Raw genomic sequence first — 19,281 nt, forward strand, 5'->3', positions numbered from 1 at the left:
CAAACTATTAAAAAGATCAATAGTCTGTTAGTGTCGTGAGCAGCCTTTCAAACAATGCCACCTCGCCTCACTGCAATACCTGACGAGAAATGCTACACAGATGCCCTCGCTGATACACTCATAACAAATACACACGCTCACAGATCTTGAAAGGCCTCTGCCATACAAGTAATTTAAGGGTACACGTACCTCTGCGGCATTCGGCTCTGCTGGAGTCAAAGAAAAAAAGGTTAGTTTGAGGCGAACATACTTCTGTGTCCCAAACCTACCTATGAGCTCCTTGTTTCTGACATCAAGGGCCATGTTTCGGAGAGCTGTGGCCACAGCGCACACGACCCGATCATTGTCTATTCTCAGCAACTCCACCAGAATGGGCAGTCCTTTCTCTTTCCGAACTGCTGCACGGATGTACACCGACCACTACAGGCACAGGAAACAGACACAAGTGTCCCACAAAATGATTATCAACACATCAACTGAGCAGAAACAAAGACACTGGAGATTTTGATGTCAAGACAGCATGAAATGTGAATTTAGATAATTGCACTGCTGTTTGTTTCACATTTCTGTAAACAATGAGCAGAAAATGAAGACAACAGAAGATTCTTAAGTGCAAAATTGCTCAATTTGACACGGAATATCGGAGTTAACATCTACACTTTCAAGACTTCTTGTGAGAATTCAGCTCTCTACGTGGTATCCATTTGAAGATGTAAGTTTGAACCCATCAGCTATCTTACACTGGTTGTGTACACTCGAAAGACTTTGTTCTCAATATAAAGTACACTATGCTCTCCAAGTTTGTGTTAGAAATCTGTTTGCTGTTTGTAGAACTCCATGACCTTGACAGATATAACTGAAGTATGAATGTGTATTTGTGCCAGTCATAATGGTGATGGGTGCCAGAGCCAGTTTGTTTGGTTCGTGGCTCTTTGGGTGCAGGGCTACTCACAGGTTTTAAGGTGGGGCCTACCTTCCAGCTACCTGCTGCCAGGTTCTGTAGAGCCCCAGCTGCTCCTTCCAGTGTGTCCGGGTTGGAGCACTCAGACAGTAGAGTGAGGTACGGTTTTACGATGGATGGGTGCCACAGCATCTGCAGTCCCTTCGGAGGGTCACTAGAGTCTGGAAAAGGCCCAACACCATCCCACTGAAAGCAGAGAAAGAGTGAGGGTTATTACACAGTGTAACTATTAAGAAAAGAATCATTCACAAATACATTCCACAAAGTAGATGTTTATACTTCATTAAATATAGATTGATTTAGTTTATTTTCTATATATTTTCGCTGGTTTTGCAACCTTTTTTAGCAATATAAGTGATACTTAACCCTGAATTCTGTGGTTTTGCAAGCAATAATAGTTCAAAAGAAATGTAAATCTTTTATGGCATTATAAATGTCTTTGCTGTCACTTTTGATCAATTTAATACAACTTTGCGGAATAAAAGTATAAATTACATTTAAAAAAACTAAAACTTTCTGATGCCAAACTTCTGAGCAGTAGTCTATGTTTTTTTTTTTTTCAACAATAAACTAAATATCAGCAAAAATTATGCCACTGCTGTATGGCTTAAATTGCTAGATACAGTTGAGGTGGGACTGGCCAAAAATCACAATTTAAAGTGGACGGAGGGGGTTTCACAACAAAAAACATGGGATTTGTGCCAATGTGTAATGGGTCACCAAACTATACCCTATTCATGAAAAGTGCCAGATGCTATTTCAATTTTGGCCACTTTTATTAATAAGCACAGAGCAGAGCCATCAGGAAATGATGGTGAGGAGAGGGGGAAACAGGAGCCAGACTAGAACTTGCCAGCTTGAGCACAACAGCTTAATGTGGCATGTACACTGATGATCATATTATGGCACGGAATGATTATTTATATAGTATAGTATTTAAATGGCACTCCAAGGTAATTTAAAGAATCCCATAATATTTATTGGAAATAGCATGGCTTTTTTTTGCTGCGAATTGAAATATTTGAAGATAAAGTTCACTAGTTGTTTAGGATACATAGTAATTAAAAAGACAGGGAAAACTCAACCGTCACACAGCCAGATGTGCATTTGCATCCTTGTTAAAGGAACAGATGACTCACAGACTATTTAGTAATTTAAAAGCCACAATGCAAAGTAATGCCACCTTTTACCTCTCTATTCATGCCATGCAAATGCTGAACAAACACTCCCGATGCCCTTATCTTCATCTGTTTTCAGAAACTAAATGCAATCAGCGTGGAAAATACGTAATTATCCACTGGAGGAGGACGAGTGACGACACAGGCGACCCGCACTCGAATACTGCTAAGTGATGCTAATTGCCAGCAGCTGCAGGGATAAAAAACCCCGGCCCACCTGATCGTGGCTCTTCTTTTTCTTTTTCTTCTTGCCCCAGCAGCCGGAGCTCTCTGCATCCTTCCCACTGGCATCGGTGCACAGAACCCCGTCCAGCTCCTCCGATCCCATCTGCTGCCCCTGAGACGTCTCTGCAGCCAACCTGTACGACAGGTTCCGCAGGATGCACACGCAGTTCTCAATGGTCTAGAAGGGTGCGTGTTTGATGCAAAAAGGTTGGGGGAAAACAAGTTTTCAGATTACAAAATTGCAAAACATGGAAACTCTTAAAAAGGGAGACAAATGGGAATTCACAGGAACACACCTCCAGACGTTTGACTCAGTAAATGTCACAATGTCTTTTTGTATTTGCGAGACAATCTGTCCTCTTTGGGAAGGCTGTGCAATATTGTGCTCTGAACTCTTAATAGTCTCTTGTTAGATTAGTCCTCTGGACGGACTCCAGTGGAGAGCTGGAGAACTAATCCTATTGTGATGAGCAGCGAGGCAGGAAAAACAAAGAGGACGACTTTGATCTTGTAAATGCTTTCATGGGGATTAAAGTGTGACGCTCTTTTTTTCCACCTCATTCAAACTTGTTCTCGCAAAGTATTATGCCAGTAACAGAAACCCCTGGAAAATCAAACAAAAACTCAATAACGAGACGTATGTCGCTGCATGACTTTATCTGTGTAATTACCATAAAGTTCTCTTTAATGCGACCGCAGCTATGAGCAGTTGTTTTTTACAACATTGTTGGTGGTCAAAGCAGAGGAGCCAAAACAACAGTGTTTACGTTTACACTTTTTGGTTCAATCGGACTGAGTAAAGTGGTTTATATATTTATGGGTAAATATATAAACCACTTTGTGCTGTGCTGCTCATATTTAGCATGCAAAAAAGAAAAAGCCCCTCCCCACGCCCAAAACGGGTTTCATGAGGAGGAGTCTCCAAAACAAGGTTGTCCTGCTTGCTTCACAGTTGCCGAGTGAAAGGAGAGTTTTATAATGACAGGACATGCATTTATACAAGAGCCGCTTGTTCTGTGAGTCATATTTATGCGTCATTGCACATGTGCAGTCCTTTCAGTTTCGTGGTTCAATCCGATCAAGTGTTTTCATGCACGCTTCTCGTATTAGAAGATTGAAGAAAGATAGATAGAAGAAATTTCATTCGGATCGAGCTCAATCAGATCAATTAAGGTGTTTATATGAAAGTTTTTCAGTCTGATTGAGCCGTCAATCCGATTACAAATGGATTATTTGGATGCATGTAAAAGTAGCCACTGTCTGTCTGATACAATGTCTATCGTCCCTGCTGAACGAATTCAATAAAATACTGGTTTGGACCAGTTTTACAGCATCCAAGATGTTTAATCTAGATTTAGATGAGAAATGCTAAGGATTTCTTTCTTCTTTGGAGCACAAATGAAAATATTTTGAAGAATGCTGGGAACCAAACAGTTGACAGTGGCCACTGTCTTCCACAGTAACCAACATTCTTTAAAAGATCTTCTTTTGTGTTGTGCTGAAGAAAGACATCCCTTTAAAACTGTTATTTCTGCATGTAAACCTGCTTGACTATTGAAGATAAAATCAGCATGAAATACCTACTGATCAATGTGTACTGTATAGAAAAATCAACTGTAGCTTGTTTTAATTTATATAAACAACAGAGCATCCATCCTCCTGACAATGAAAATGTGTACTATAAAATTGATATGTATGTTCAGTACTGTGCAAACATCTTTGGCCACAAGTAATTTCACCAACAAAAAATGGTTGTAAGTCAGTTATTTCTATGTTTTGCTGTAATGTGTCAGTATTAAATATCTGCTTACATTTCCAAACATAATTTTTTGCCATTAAATGTAATAATCCAGTGATATTTTTGTTTGCACGAGGAGTCTATATATATATATATATATATATATATATTTTATGAGGGCTGGTAATTTAACACGTTAATTAGATTAATTATAGAGAAAAATAATGTGACCAAATTATTGACACATTTAACGCAATTGCCCCGCCCCAGACCTACAGTATGTGGATCATCTGCCATTTCATACAGTCAGTTGATGACTAATTTGAGGCTGAGCAACAACTTACTGCATAATGGAGCCTAGAGAATCCCTAAAATTGTCAAAATGCCCTTGATTGAAATTTTGTCTCATATTTACATCACATAGTTAAGAAATATCACACGAGAAGTCGGCTAAGTGCAATATCACATGAACCATTTGGTGCGTTGAACCATTGGCCATAGTCACGTTGGATTTGAAGTGGCGCTGCACAGACTGATCGGTGTATAACATCAAAGTACCACGAGAGCGATTCAAAAACACAAGGAGTCGTCTGCTCACTAAGCTCTTGCGGTGCTTTAAAGTCACACACCGATCGGTCTGATGGTGATGATCCTCTTCAAGCCTAACGATTCAATGAGCCATTCATAAAGAACCATTTACTTCACTCCCGAATAAATCAGCCATTTGAATGAATCAAACGAATGAATAAATGACACTACTACTTAATCATTAAGACATTGCTAGCACACAGTGGCAGTTTTAGTTTACTGTATTATTTAGAGTACCATTCCATTGAAGAAACTATTTTCAAAGTAACAATAATAAAATCAAGAAAATAAATTATTAAAGTTATAGTACACCCAACCAAAAATGACAATGACAATCATTTACTCACATGGTCCCAAAAGTTATACATTTTATCAAATAAAGATTTCTTGCTGAACCTACTTTTTGTAATCTCTGTTTGATGCTTTGCACAACAATGACTTTAAATGATCTTTTCAGAGTAATTTCTCCAAATTTGATGTGCGATTAGATTAATTAATCACCACATCATGTAATTAATTAGATAAAAAAATTAATCTCTTACCAGCCCCAGTATATATATATATATATATATATATATATATATATATATATATATATAAAATGAAAGTTATAGAGTAAACTGTCTGTTAGTTTGTTTATATTGTTCAGCAACAATATAGTAGTTCTGACCACACAACTATGAGATGTTGTTCATTGGAACTGTGGTTTTGGGAAACTCTAAATAGCTGAATTACACTGGTAACTTACAATCATAGATGGCTAACAATACTTTTGCTACATGCACACCTGAATGAGACTGATTTTTAGTGTTATGCGTAATATTCATCAGACTGTGATTGAATGGACTGTGGGTGGTCCGTGGGCATGCCGTCTGAGACTCGGTCTAGACATGGTTTTTTTCAGCAGAACTGGCTTTTTAGCTGAGGAGTTTTTGTGTATTGTGTCTTCAATCTCATCTAACATTTAGCAGTGGAGAAGTGCTTTAGTGCTGTACTGAAAATGGTTGGGGAACAAAAACTGCACAACTAAACCTGCCAGAATTCTCAGTGGTGTTGAATGCAAACACTACGGTAGAAAGGCAGAGTAGGGAAAGGTCAAACCTTGCTGTCGATCTCACTGGTTCCCAGAGCTGTCTGGATGACATAGAGCAGTGCATCAGTCAGCCCCTCACACTCTCTCATCCTGCGGCGGGCCTCTTCTCCGGCTGAGCTCACATTCCTGTACAGAACGAATTCACACACACATTCACACGCATGTTGTATTATTGACTCTACTGATTACGTTTTTGGCAGCTCTGAGCTTCTAAATCAATACTCAACTAACCAAAGGGCATGTCTTCAACATCAATAAGCTGTTCATGGAAATGAGAAGTAACTGACTCTCCCCCTGTCCCCCAAGTTCTTTTCAAACAGGGCATTGTTTGGATAGCAGTGTTTTTATTCTCTTCAAGAAGCCAACATTGCAGTAGAAGAAAGTTTTTTTTTTTTACGTCCAAACATCAGCTTTATGAACCACCAGCAACATGCCTCAAAGCAACAAGCTTAGAATCCCAAGAGCTGGAGCCTCAGGAGACCTGAATTGGGAAGTCTGATCAGGGCCTTATTTGAATGTGCCTGTGAAAAATCAAAGACCACATCCTGTCGTCTCTCTCTCTCTCTCATACTCTCCAAGAAGCTTCTAAGAGATCTGTGTGTCTCAGGCAGCTGCAGGTGGTGTGGGAACTGTGTCCAGCCATTAAATATTCAATCAGACTTCTAGTTCCTCAGCCATCCATGAAGAGGATTAATTATCACGCTGGGCGTATAGGGAGCTTAGTCCAGCCATCCAAGAGTGACTCAGCACTTTCTACAATCCTGCTGCTTCAAACCTAAATGCTGATGTGAAGGGGGGAGAGAGGATAATATGTGCATATAGCATGTGCTATAAATGTGAAGTGCTGCTAATATCAAAATGAGTTTTTAAGTAAAACGTTTCTGGGCTCCGAAAGTATCTGCAGATTTTTTGATGGTTCCGGAGAACTCCTATTAGCTCCACAATTCACTCCATAAATTTAGTCAGCAAAAACTAGAAACTAGAAATGATATTAAGATGACTCAATATCAGCAGCATTACAATGGAAAAGCTTGTATGTGCGATCATTGATTATGCATGATGCATCAACATTCATCATAGATAAAAATGACAAAGCCACAACATACAGCATTAAACAGTCTTTTTAGACTGCACATAGTGGACTACCCCGATACATAAACATCTGACAATGTGCCAAAGGTTCTCCCATGCCTGTGTTGTGCCAAATCCAACCCCATCCAAACCTTTGGACTCTAAAGTGTAACTGTTTTTAATGCCTCAGTGCATCAAAAAGTCAGGTTCATCATGCCCATATTTTGTTCTATTTAATCAAAATATATGTGGACGTTGTGTGTTTGTGTGTGTGTGTGTGTGTGTGTGTGAGAGAGAGAGAGATAATGAATAGAACAGCTTAAGGAATAGGCACCATAATTCCTTTGGGTCCAAATGAGATTTGGGCAATGGGAAGGTTTTGGCATGCCATCAGGTCCACGATCACAGTGCCTAATACTATTCGAGAGCTACAGAATCCTATTGTTGAACCGTCCAGGAATACTGGGCAGAATATAATCCTACTAAAGTGGCAGAACGAGCTCCATCACAAAGTGCACAGAGTCTGAGACCAGCCAAATTCATCAAATGCAACTGAATCTATTTATTCAGATCAATTAACTTAAGTTAAGGGCTCCTGGAAAAACCTCAAAGCTAATTCACAAATGAGTTTGGTTGAAACACAGAAGCAGAGAGCCATTATCCAGGGGTGTACTTTTGCCCGTTGAGACCCCAATATATCCTGACATCTCAGAAGGCGCACAAATTCATCATATCATGTCGCTTTGAAATGCGAAAAACTCTGATGCATTAACATAATATTTGCATAATTCTTACTTGAATAATCATCTAATAAAACAATGAATTGCTTCAAGGTGGTGATTAAGCCTCTTAAATGCAACAACAGAAACTACAGGTCCTTCAAAGTGATGCTTTGTCTGTCCATAAATATGAATGAACGATGAAAATCAACAGATGATGAATAAAAACTTGCATTGACATTAATTAGAAGCTGTACCTGAGGCATCCGGTAGCATTGCGCAGCACCTGTGAGGAATGCAGGTGCAGCTTGTGGTCGTCCTGGTGGGGCGAGGTGTCCCAGCCCGAGTGAGGAATAATGACTGTGTTGGTCAGCACTGCCAGAGCATCCTGAATTATGGGCATCTTCAGAGCATCACATGAGGACAAGTTCCACAGCACACCTGTACACACGAAAGCAACAGCTATGAACCAAAAAATGTCTGAGTGAAGAATACACACACATACAAACGACAATTTCCCTTCTTCACCTTAAGTTTTTGCTGTTCACAAAAATATATAATTAAAAACAATGATTGCAGCAGGCTACAAACGTGCCTTTGAATATTGCATGAGGTCTTGGTCAAGAGCCCTCAAAGGATACACTTTCCAAAGCTTCACTACTGTGTCCTCATTAGCTCTTAGTATGAACATTTGAGGGTATGATCCAAGCCATATCACAATCACTGTGTCTCATTTTGCATGCTATTAAAAAAAGCACGTTATAAATATTTCATCTCTTTCACGAGACCCCTACAGCTCGGATTTACTGAACAAGGGAGCGATTTTGCATGTTCCTCCTCCCTGTTGCTAGCAGGGTATAAAACTCTGTCCCAGCGAAACTGCATCTTATCTTGTTTGTTAAATATAACTTCCAGTCCTAAACAGTACGGTGCATCCCACATTATATAGTAGTATGATTACAGTAGTATGTCATTTTTTTTAAGAAATTATATTTTTTAAATTAAAGATGTATTAAATTTATATATATATATATATATATATATATATATATATATATATATATATATATATATATATATATATATATATATATATATATATATATATATACACACACACACACGCACACACCCACACACATATATTACATTTTAAATACTTGTTTCTCTTTTGAACTTTCTTTACAAGAGGAAAAAAATAATAAGAAGAAAGTTTTCTTGAGCACCAAATCGATCATGTCATGTGACACTGAAGACTGGAGTAATTTACAGTAATTTTCAGTGGAATAAATTACAGTTTGAATAATATATTAAAATAGTTATTTTGAAATTAAATTTTGTATTATTTTACATTTTAATATTATTTCACAATATTATAATTTTACTGTATTTTTGATCAAACAAGAGACTTTCAAAAACATCGTAAACTGACTCCAAACTTTTGAACAGTAGCATGTGTTTGTTTCAAAATGTTCACTGCTGTGTTGCAACACAAACAGCTTAGTATGTATTTCTGTTATATTTCTTACATTTTTTATTACATTTCTTTACAAAAGCATGAAACAGTCTCCCTGGAGTATACAAGGAATAGCTTTTGTAGGTCCTTCTTCTGTGCTGCTAGCAGGGTGTACAGCTCTGCTCCAGCCAATTGAATCTTATCTTAATCTTATCTCCTATCCAATCTTGTTTGTAAAACATCAAATAGTTTCTGTTTTTATGCAACCACCTGCAGAACGAAGAGTTCTGAGCTCAAATTCGGGCCCCAGCAGGCACAACAGGCCCATGTCTGGCTTCAGCAATCAGCAGTTGACTGGGATGTTGCGTGAGGGGGGTCGGTTATGGACTGACAATAGGACTCTTTGTCTTCTATTTTGAACCACTCTCTAATTTACATGTTAATTATCTTTGAAAAAGCATAAATGGCTTCTCGCCACTTTCCGAATGTTTCAGCTAAAGTGAATACAAGCACAGAGACATGGAGCTGTAATAAGCAGGTGCCATTCAGATTCGCTCTGCCTGTATTTCATTTGAAACATTTCAGATGTTTCTCCGAGCTCTGGATTCAGGAGGATGGTGATTTTTCAACTGATGGACATATAGATTACTCACCAGGCTGAAACACAAGGGAGCCGCAGCATTCTATTGAAGAGTCTCCCAACGATTCAGCATCTGACATTTATGAAATTCCCCAAAAAAGCAAATTGCCACCCAATCTCTCAGGAATATTTCTATAAGGGATTTAGAAGAGCCTTTGTCTTTTGTCAACACATTAAGACTCATTATACACAGGTCCCTAAAGAGGCTACGCCAAGCACTAGTATTATCCTTAATTATTATAACCCTAACAAATCAGGAGATCATTTACAAATCATTTAATGGGTAGTGGGGTCTACCGTAACAAGCGGATGATTCTAGGAGAACTGATTAACAAATTGTGCCCAATTACACAGAAGCCAGAGATAGTGACAGAAAGGTCACATACAATGTATTTGTATGCTGAACTTGCAACAAATGTCGGTGAGAGAAGAAATAAAGATACAGCACATTCAAAGTTGGGGGACAGGCTCCGCATCCTAATCAGCCATGAAAAGTTTTGTTCACATTTTGTTTTAATCATTTTTACAGTAAAATCTCACTGGTACAACATCCCTTTCCATATAACTACATACTTGAGATGTGGGGATCTAATCAAATCTAATCTAATCTGATACACCTAAAATCTATATATAGAAAAATCTATATATAGAGATCTTGGAGCAGAAAGCAAGTTTGTGTCTGAATTGAATGCACTGCGTATCATTATAACGCATGTCCGACTCAGAGGTATATGTTTACTAGGTGCACTTGAAGGCAGAGGAAGTTCTGCAGCATTTTCTCTTTCAGTGTGGACAAACAAATGACTTCTCACCAGTATCCAGTCACGCCAGAGAACAAAGGAGAAGGAACGAAAATGAATGAGATTGAAATGTGCTTAAAGTGTCCTGAGCACCTGTAAGCAGTTCTCTGATCTCCACGTCTGTCGTCTTGCGCAGGAGCCGCACAAGTGCAGGGATCCCACCGCAGTTCTTCAGGGCGATCTTGTTGTCGTCGTTGGCCTTGCCGTAAACCAGGTTCCTGAGTGCGCCGCAGGCACTCCTGTGCACATCTGTCATACGGTGATCCAGCAAGTCCACCAGCAGCTGGATCCCACCCTGCCTCCGTATCTGATATTCATCAGGAATAAAATACATTTGGAAATATGTTAAAATGTTATTTCAAATTGCAATAATATCTCACATTATTATTATAATTTTTTTCGTATTTTGGATCAAACACATTAATAAATAAACTCATTGTAAATTACTTTGGATTAAAGCATCTGCTAAATGACTAAATGTAAATGTAAATAAATGCAGCCGTGTGAGCATTAGAGATTCCTTTAAAAACATGAAAAAAATCTCCAGTGTTTTTTTATTTAGCAGTTTGGGACACCAGTTGAAAACCACTGAGCTAGAATGACACCACACCAGCACTAATTAGCTTGAATTAATGAAAATTCAAATGAACCTGAAATCATGATCCTCACTGCAAGGATTTATTAGAACAGTCTATGTAGAAGGTACATAATGCATCTGATGTTGGTATGCAGGTGTTACCTCTGATTTGATCTTGTTGTCTCCGAAGCACAAGTGCTGGAGGTAGGCAGCAGCATTGGACTGTACTGATGGAAACTGGTGCTGCAGCATTTGGATGACCTCCGGCAGTTCAGGATCCCTCCAGCCAAATTCCCTGAAGATGCACATATACACACAAAAGTGAATATAGAGAAGTTTTGACATGAATACTATAACATTAAAAAAGCATTTTTGTGAAGGTATCTGTAGTAACAGCATATTTCTTTTAGATGGTGTGTAAATATATTTAAAATCATTCTCCTCTCTGAAGCTCTGAATGTTTTTCTTCTCAATTAATTCAACTGAATGCTGCATACTATAACTTTCTGCCAACATCTGTGATCTCCCACCGTTAAATGCACAACTTTTCTCCTTTGAAAATAGTGAAGTAATACTAATTACAGTACCATAGAAACGAATGCAACTAAACAAAAACAAATTAACCTCAAAAAAATCATGCATGACAGTGCTGGTAAGGAGAGATTAATAAATTACGCATAAGAAACAAAGTTTTCACAGCCACCACACGTCAGCGATCATTTTTAAATTTCTGATTTTGATGCTTTTACTGCAGAAGAACGTTAGATCTCAGCTAACGTATACAGACAATAAAATCCTCCCTGAAATGTCGGCCTTATCACTGGTATCAGTGACAGCTGTGCTAATGCCTGGAGCAGTCCTAAGGTGCCTGGAACCCCACAGGAGAAGATCTGCATTTCCTAAACCCCTGAGTCCTGCGACTCTATCGTCAGAATATCAGTACCAACACAGTGATTTAAGAAGTAGCAAAAGCAAATTCAACATACTATCCTGAAGTCTGCTGTGAAAACACACATGTAGGCAAGAGAGGAGAACATTGTGTTTGACATTCATGTCTTTTTCTCCCTACCTTTTTCAGACTACCAAACACTGTCTCTACACTACCACCATATCACAGGCTGTCAAACAGGAGAAATCGATTCAAATAATAAGACCTAATATGAAAAAGAATGGGGTGGTAATGATAGACAGAGAGCACAAGGAAGGAGGGAAAACAAGAAAGGAAAAATAAGATATGGAGGCAGAGAGAAAATGCAATGCTTGCTAAAAAACAACATGATGTACAAACATCTCTGGGTAAGAGTCACCATGGGAAACATCTATTATATCATGTCCCATTTCTCTCTAGCACACCCAGTAAACCTGAGAGGGCAATTGCAGTCAGGAAAAGAAGAATGGGATCCATTGGGGAAAGGTCAAACTGGAGATAATCCTGAGATTGGGTACTTGGTTTTCACTTGCTGTATCTTTGTTGCTTTTTATCATTGTTTAACCTTGAGAAATGAATGCTTGTTTAAATCACATCTCTTTAAGCTGCTATGTTGAGGGCTTTACCCCTCAACATAGCACAAAATAGAGAACCAAATCCATTACAGACGGTAGGAAATGCCCAGCGGCCCATAAAACGTCAGGGCAAACTCTCCAATGCATTAGGCTTTCATAAATCACAGGAGTGGGCTAATTGGTAATATTTGCGTTAATCAGTAATTAAAGCGTAACACAAAAATGGCTATAAAATGTTTGAAGTTTATAAGGCAATCAATTTTGTGCTGTCACATAAGCAAATTCTAGGTTAATTAGTGTAAATACATTTTTGACAGAAAATCTAAAATGACTCCGTTAATTAACGTGTGCTCCAAAATGAAATTATTCACTCAATGTTTACCTCGTGTAATTATAGACGGCAGCTCAGCATAAAGCATTGCCCCAATGCTTTACCAGCTTCTGAGTTCATCAAGAAGTGATGTTTGTGTTTAGCAAAGCAGAAACGTACATATTAGAGACACATTGTTATTTACTCTGCATATTTATGCTCCATCAGTCAAAACAGTTTCAAGTGTAGAATTACCTGCTGAGTCTCTGAGCAACACATAGTTTGTTTTCAGAATGTATCACTGTTTTAAATTAATTGTTTAAGAGAATAACTAATGATGAAAATAGTCATTTTTGATTCGACTGCATTATTCACAATTTTTTAAGCGTGTCATTTTGGACTAAAATGTCAGTTGCTCCAGTTATTTTAATGGTAAAAATCAGTCTGTTATGCTGCTTGATGTTGTAAATTGGTATTTGCTATCATAATGTTTTAATTATTATGGCAAACATAAACATGCTGGTTTGCAGCGCAAATAGCTTAACCATTCACTGCATTTTGTGAATCTTCTAGTTATTAACCTATTGAAAGTCTTGCACGCTCACAGAAAATACGAAAAGGCGAAAACACCTTTCCATTTTCAAGTGAGACGGTTGTGTCACTGAAGATTTTTTACAGGAAAGTGGAAAATACTTCAATTACCAAGGCTCCCGAAGAAGTGGACAGTCACAGTTGTGCTCTACATCCATAAATAACGCAGCATCACAGCATGAATGTATGCATACATACATAATGAGGAATAAATGTTAGTAACGGTTTAAATGTGGTTTATTCGATATCTGCTGCTCTAGAAACCACCTATATCATTTATGATTAAAGTCAGAATAGAAATGGCACCCTGCTCGTCCTCGTCATTCCCAGCAGGCCAGTCCTACAAAGACACACACATATGCAGAGTGCAAGCTGCTGCAGCCTGGTGACACTCCCTCCTCTCTGTCAGGTCTGTCACTGGCAGCCAAATCCTTAACCTCCCCATTACCACAATTAATGCCCGGGTGAGGCCACTCCCCCCAGCACAGCTCCAGTCACTGTGACAGCCCGCTAAAGCAGGGATGAACCAACCATTAATCACAGAACACGAATAATCAAACGTCTGCTCAGATCCCAGGCCTGCAAAGAATCTCATCCCTTGCCAGAGCTGGAGATGGATTTGGCTGGGAAATGACTCATTCACGCTACAGAGGACAGAGAGCTCTTTCGTTATGTGCACACCCAGACTTGTGATTTCGCCCCTCAAGGTCTGATACGGAGAGATGCTGTGGGTGGGTGGCTGGTCTACTTATAAATGTGTCCCTTAACCTTCACCTGCAGGATCCACCCCCTCATCAGCACAATTAAACTAGGGGCTGACCTTCATTTGAAAAGTCAGAAATGAGAGAGGCTCTGTTCCCAAACAGAGTGAGTGTGCTGTCTATGTAGGCAGTATTTCAAGATAAGAAATTAAATAAACTTATATTTCATTCAATACTGAAAAATGCACAGTATTTGTGTATTATTAAAGATCACCACACCAAAGAGTAAAACTCACCTACATCCTTGTTGTGTTTATCCTCGCTTTGTACATTTTAAATAAATAAAGATTGAAAGAGTTGCTTGTGGTGGTGACGCTGGAGTCAAGTGACCGTGGTGCAGTTCATTTATAACCTTACTTTGGCTAAATATATTTAGGATTTACATTTTTTAAATGTTGCATTCATTTGCAAAGATTTTCTTGATGAATAAAACGTGTAAGAATCATACACTTTTGTTGGTCACAGAGCTTATTTTCTGAAATAACACTAAACCCACGGAAGCCATTGAATTATTGGGAAAGCAGAATAATGCAAACTGCTGGTTTGGCCTACAAAATTATGTTATCCCTAACACTGCACTAAATTCTATTGAAAACAATTGTTGAGATGCTGCCTAAAGAGTGTGTTCCAAATTATAATGTTCTACAACAACTACAATGCTGCCTGTATATGTGACAAAGCAGCTCACTAGGGTTTAGGAACAAGGCTAGAAGAAGAAACGATTGGGTCTTGTTGTCCATGGATTTATAAAAGGTTTGCTAGGCATGCAGCTTGAAAATCCTTCAGCGGAGGGTGTCTCGCTGGATTGAGACAAACTCTCTTGTTTGTGACAAGTATTTTTTATTTATTTGGGATTTTGTTCTGGTTCAGTCAGGTGAGCCTATCTTTCATTCTCATAGAAGACATTAACACCACAAAACCCAGCTTCATGTTTCAGCACAACAGCCAAAATAACCCACAGGGACCGAAGAAGAAGAGGATAAGCCTGTCCACGACCACTAAATGTTGCATGGCATAAAAAACAGCCAAATAAAAGCATCATTAATTATGCATTCAGGATGCTTGACTGAGCATGATTATTAGAAATAGAGCTAATGGACTGATATTTTGAACAGGATGCAGCAGAGATAAATCTAATAGAGTCTTTATGTGAGATACACACTGATCCTCCTCAAAAAGTACAGGTCAGTTTATTGGTCAGTTTATTTGTGTGCAGCTAAAGTGCAGCTAAATCGCCAATATTTATTCAACTAATTCTATATAAAAACAGTATCAGTGATTTGTTATGAACTTAAAGTGTTATTTCATGCACATATATTTAAAAATAAATAAACAACTTTCATCATCATGTATTTTCAGCAGTGATTTCACTGACAAGGACAACACTTTGCACAATTAGTCAGTTCTCTTTCATTTCTTGCTCATAGATAGAAGTGACATTGCTAAGTGCCACATGTTCTAAGTGTGTGCAGCGCCAACAAAACTACCACGCTACAGGCCTGTTTGTATGTCATACAACTAGCTTCTGGCATCACGGCGAGATGAATAGAGAACTTACACATGCTGAACAGAGTAAATAAGACCAGTCACCAGCCCATGTAATCGCTCCAGCCCTAGCTTGTGGCTTAGCTGCTGAAGCGTGCAGACTGTTAAAACAAACACTCTAATGAGCATAGAGCTCCTCTGTCCTCTCGGCTTGCTCCCTGGCTTTCCTGTTCAAACACGAGCAGAGCGCTGAATAAGCGGCACACACATGAAACATGCACTTCATGCACTTCCATTCTGGTGCATGCTTTTGTCTGAAAGAAATGGGAAAATGACTGCCGGAACAACAACATGTGACAGCTCAATCAAAGACTGTGCACATACAAGATAGATTAGACAAGAATTGTGGATTCATGGATAAAGGAAATTCCTTTTTTCTATTTCACCTTAAAGAGATAGTCATGAAAATTCTCTCATAATCCACTTACAATCATGCTGTTCCAAACCTGTATGATTTTCTTTTTTCTGTGGAACATAAAAAGAGACATTTTAAGAATGTTTTAACAGTTTTTGTTCCTGCCATAAAAGTCTGTAGGATCCAAAATGACTTTAGATCCCTTTAATGTTTATTTTATGGACAAAAAACACTAAGCCATTTTTCAAAATATATTTAGTGCTCATAGAATAAAGTAATACAGGTTTGAAATAACATGAAGGTGTGCTCACAGAATAAAGTACGTAATACAGGAAGAAAATCTTTAACAATTTCCATCACTGGCTTGCACAGCAATAGTGGTCTAACCAATGGAGTTAGGAGTTGCATTCTGCTTGTCTGAGCAATAGAAGATGGGGAATTGTATGGGAAACATATTTGACAACAGTATTTGTTTAGAAACTCTGATTATTGTTGTTAGTGCCACAAGAATGTACATTTCACCTTTACAGTAACCATGAAATTGAACATTATTTTTAATTTTAAAGTGCACATGACTTTAAAATCTTCTAATCAAACATTTATTTGCTTTAGAAAAAAACCTCTTCTCTGAAGATAGACAATAACCCTCCCTTCCAGCCACCTAAGATTGCAGCAATTAGAAAATGACAATTCCTGACTGACACAATCAAGTCCCAAACTAGACTCTTTTCTCATTCAAGAACATGTTTTATTTGGATATATGTCACAATAGAGAAGAAAATATTATTTGCAATTTCTTTTTCATGCCAAACTTAACACAATTTTTGAGTTTAATGCCTTGGCATTTATTTGATTGGCATCCTTATTTGGTCATCCTGAACATACCTGTCAACCAATCAGAGTTAAGGGATAAGCTTAGGGGACTGGACAACATTTCTATATCAAAGGTTAGGTTATATTGCTTCAGGACCAACATAATATGTTCTACTTCTGTAAATCATGCTGTGGGGGCAATGAACCACCAGGGAGTTTGAGATTACAGGTGACTAATTCTGACAGCTCTCACCCTACAGTAAACTGAACCTCTAATACACTGTTTTGACAGCTGTAAGAGAAACTGGGGAATCAAAGAGCTGCTAACGGTCACATAAATATGATTTGGGCAGCGAGGAACAGTGAGCTCTAACAGGGTGTGAAGGTGCGACCCATGGTTGACCCCCGCTTTAGGAAATAGTGGTCAGTAGTTTTGTGGATTCAGCACACACATGCTTGAATGGTCCTGAGAGGCGGCTTGAACTGTTTGAAATGAGAGAGGTCAGGAAATGTCTTTGTGACGTTCAGTGACCACTTCATCACCAGCCACCTACTCAGAGCAGAGATCAGAAAATCAGCACTGCACCTCTCAGCATTAGACTATATTAATGCTCCCACATTCCAAAATGGGCAAATGCTTCCGGCATTTTTCAACAAAACAGCACATAAATTGTATTTCCACAAAATGGGCTAATAAATTTTCACATCTCACATTCTTATATTAACAGCATAATTCTGGAACCAAAAGAGTTCTGTTGAATCACAGACAAGCATATGGCTTATAATGGTGGTTATACGTCTTGTCAGTAATATTTTGATGAATGCAGAGGATAATAAACCTTTGGTAAATGATGCTACACATTATATTAGTTATAATACCTATGTGCATCATTTACAATGGTAACCACAGATACTATCTATCTATCTATCTATCTACAGTGTTTGGAATAACGGCGTTTAAAAGAACGGCATTAGGTAACAACGTTATTTTTTCAGTAACGGGGTAATCTAACTAATTACTTTTCCCGTCATTACAACGCCGTTAACGTTACTGAACGTTAAATGCGTTGCATTACTATGCATTGATTTAATGAACTATGCAATCCGAATGCCCCCCTGGCTCTCACAGCGAGTGAGCAGGTGGGTTAATAACGAGATGAGCGATTATGATTGGCTAAGGCAGAGTCATGTGTTTCATGGTAGCCAATCAGAGCTAGTCTTTTTACACACATGCCAGCACACGCGGCAGCGCCAGCGGCGCCAAACACACACACGCACCCAACAGCTACAGAGAGTCGCAGCAGCAGCAGAAATGGCGAGTCAGGGGCAATCTGATGAAAAGTTGCTATTTTCAAAGTGGAGATATAAGCACTACTTCAAATTCATTGTGGTCAAAGGCAAGTGGTGACACGCATATAGAAAGCTAGTGGCCAAAAACACTTTTCTTACAAAGATAATACTTGAAGTGCAGAAAAACTTTGCTGTCTCACTAAATAAGACGACAACACAAGAACAAGATCTCCAGAACTGCTCTGACAGTCACTTCATGAGCATTTGACCGTTTGATTTAAGTAAAACTAGCGTCACATCACATACACAGAAATGTAAAGGTACATCAACCCGTCAAAATAAAAGTCCTGTTTTAGACAAGTATTTGGCAGAGATGTATATTGTTCAACAGAATGTACATATCCTACTACTAAAAAAAATCAATTTTTTTTTTTTTTTTTAAGGTTTAATAACACACAATTTCTTCCATGTTTTATTTTTAATAGTAAATCCCCATTGTTTACCAAAAAGCTAAGTTTTCTAAATTGTTTAAATAATTAAAATATAAATTAAATTAATGTTTTGTGTTTAATGTGCATCTCAGAAAATGCTTTATTTAAAACCCCAACTGAATGGCACTTAAATGCACTTAATTCATCTGTCAACTTTATTGTCATTGTTCACAGTACAAGTACAGACAGAGAAACAATGGATAATAATTAAATGTTTATTTTTGATGTATGCATTGCAATCTATGCATTTAAAAATAAAAAAAATAAAAATTTCTTAAAAAGGAAACTTAGTTGTTCATTTTAAAAGACCCAGGAGTCTTATTTTCTCTTGCATAATTAATATTAATAGGCAAAACACATTTTATCCGATTACTCGATTAATCGATGGAATTTTTGGTAGAATACTCGATTACTATAAATTTGATAGCTACAGCCCTAGATGAAAGTGGCATAGCAAATAGCATGCTATACTATTCCACCATGATAATCTATTTACCAAATGGGGGTTATGAAAACCACACAATAAATTCCATGCATCAAACATTAGCTTGGGATGTTTTTAAGCATAGGTAGTGA

The 19,281-nt window shown here is 38.2% G+C and overlaps 1 protein-coding gene across 6 annotated transcripts in view; it reads right to left on the reverse strand.

Annotated features, from left to right (window-relative positions):
• Positions 1–19,281, reverse strand: part of LOC113117852 (catenin delta-2-like) — a 68,448-nt gene that overhangs the window by 8,619 nt on the left and 40,548 nt on the right. For 4 of the 6 annotated variants that reach the window (XM_026286797.1, XM_026286780.1, XM_026286788.1 and 1 more), the window contains 7 exons: positions 11,209–11,341; positions 10,563–10,776; positions 7,831–8,014; positions 5,792–5,909; positions 2,357–2,542; positions 953–1,147; positions 270–420 (listed from right to left, as the gene is read on the reverse strand). In XM_026286797.1, coding sequence (XP_026142582.1) covers positions 270–420; positions 953–1,147; positions 2,357–2,542; positions 5,792–5,909; positions 7,831–8,014; positions 10,563–10,776; positions 11,209–11,341 — 1,181 coding nt within the window. The remainder of the gene's footprint in view (positions 1–269; positions 421–952; positions 1,148–2,356; positions 2,543–5,791; positions 5,910–7,830; positions 8,015–10,562; positions 10,777–11,208; positions 11,342–19,281) is intronic. The other 2 variants (XM_026286792.1, XM_026286785.1) reach the window with 1 other exon arrangement.

Source organism: Carassius auratus, chromosome 2 (assembly GCF_003368295.1).
Source record: "Carassius auratus strain Wakin chromosome 2, ASM336829v1, whole genome shotgun sequence".
Taxonomy (NCBI): Eukaryota; Metazoa; Chordata; class Actinopteri; order Cypriniformes; family Cyprinidae; genus Carassius; species Carassius auratus.